General features: G+C 28.5%; 1 protein-coding gene across 1 annotated transcript; it reads left to right on the top strand.

Moving 5' to 3' along the window:
• The first annotated feature begins 81 nt into the window (after positions 1–81).
• On the top strand, positions 82–465 carry LOC112679448. The gene has a single exon (XM_025549241.1). The coding sequence runs from the start codon at positions 82–84 to the stop codon at positions 463–465; it is 384 nt and encodes a 127-aa protein (XP_025405026.1).
• Positions 466–759: the final 294 nt, after the last annotated feature.

Below are 759 nucleotides of genomic sequence, written 5' to 3'. Positions count from 1 at the left end.
CTAGAAAATCGGATGTACAAAAAATGGCTTAAAGATAAAAATATTCCCTACAATAATTTAGAAACATTGGCCGAACTCAAAATGAAGGTGAAAAATATGATGCCACGTGAAAAATCGTATCTCCTTGATGAGTTGGCATTAGAAAGAGGTCATGAGGTGATACGACTTCCTCCCTATCACTACCAGTATAACGCTATTGAGTTGATTTGGGCTCAAGTTAAAAATGAAGTTGCCAAAAAAAATAACACTTTCAAGATGGTAGACATTGAACGTTTGACTCATGAAGCGTTAGATTCAGTGACTATACAAGATTGGGAGAAATGTGTACGACATGCAAAAAGTATTCAATCCCAAGACTATGAAAGAGAAGTTCACAGGGATTCCATATTAGAACCCATTATATTAATCATATTACCAGGTGATAGTGATTCGAGTGATGATGACACAGATAATGATGATGATTAAGCTATTTATATATATATATATATATATATATATATATATTATATAAGACATATTTGGTAACTAATTTCGACGGTAAATTAAAATTGTATATATAATGTTTATAGTATTTTATTAAAATAATAATTTGTAAATAAATAGCATAAGCATATAAATGATAAGATGTTTTTAAATTAAATTTTTTATATTAATGGTACGATTTTGTTGTTTTGGTTTTTATTATTATAAATAATATGAAAATATTTTTTAAAAAGCGCGGCAATTGGCTTTGGTCGTTTAAGAACCCATTAGACGATT

Source organism: Sipha flava, unplaced genomic scaffold (genome assembly GCF_003268045.1).
Source record: "Sipha flava isolate LNK unplaced genomic scaffold, YSA_version1 15378_pilon_pilon, whole genome shotgun sequence".
Classification (NCBI taxonomy): domain Eukaryota; kingdom Metazoa; phylum Arthropoda; class Insecta; order Hemiptera; family Aphididae; genus Sipha; species Sipha flava.
This window is presented reverse-complemented; position numbering and strand designations above follow the sequence as displayed.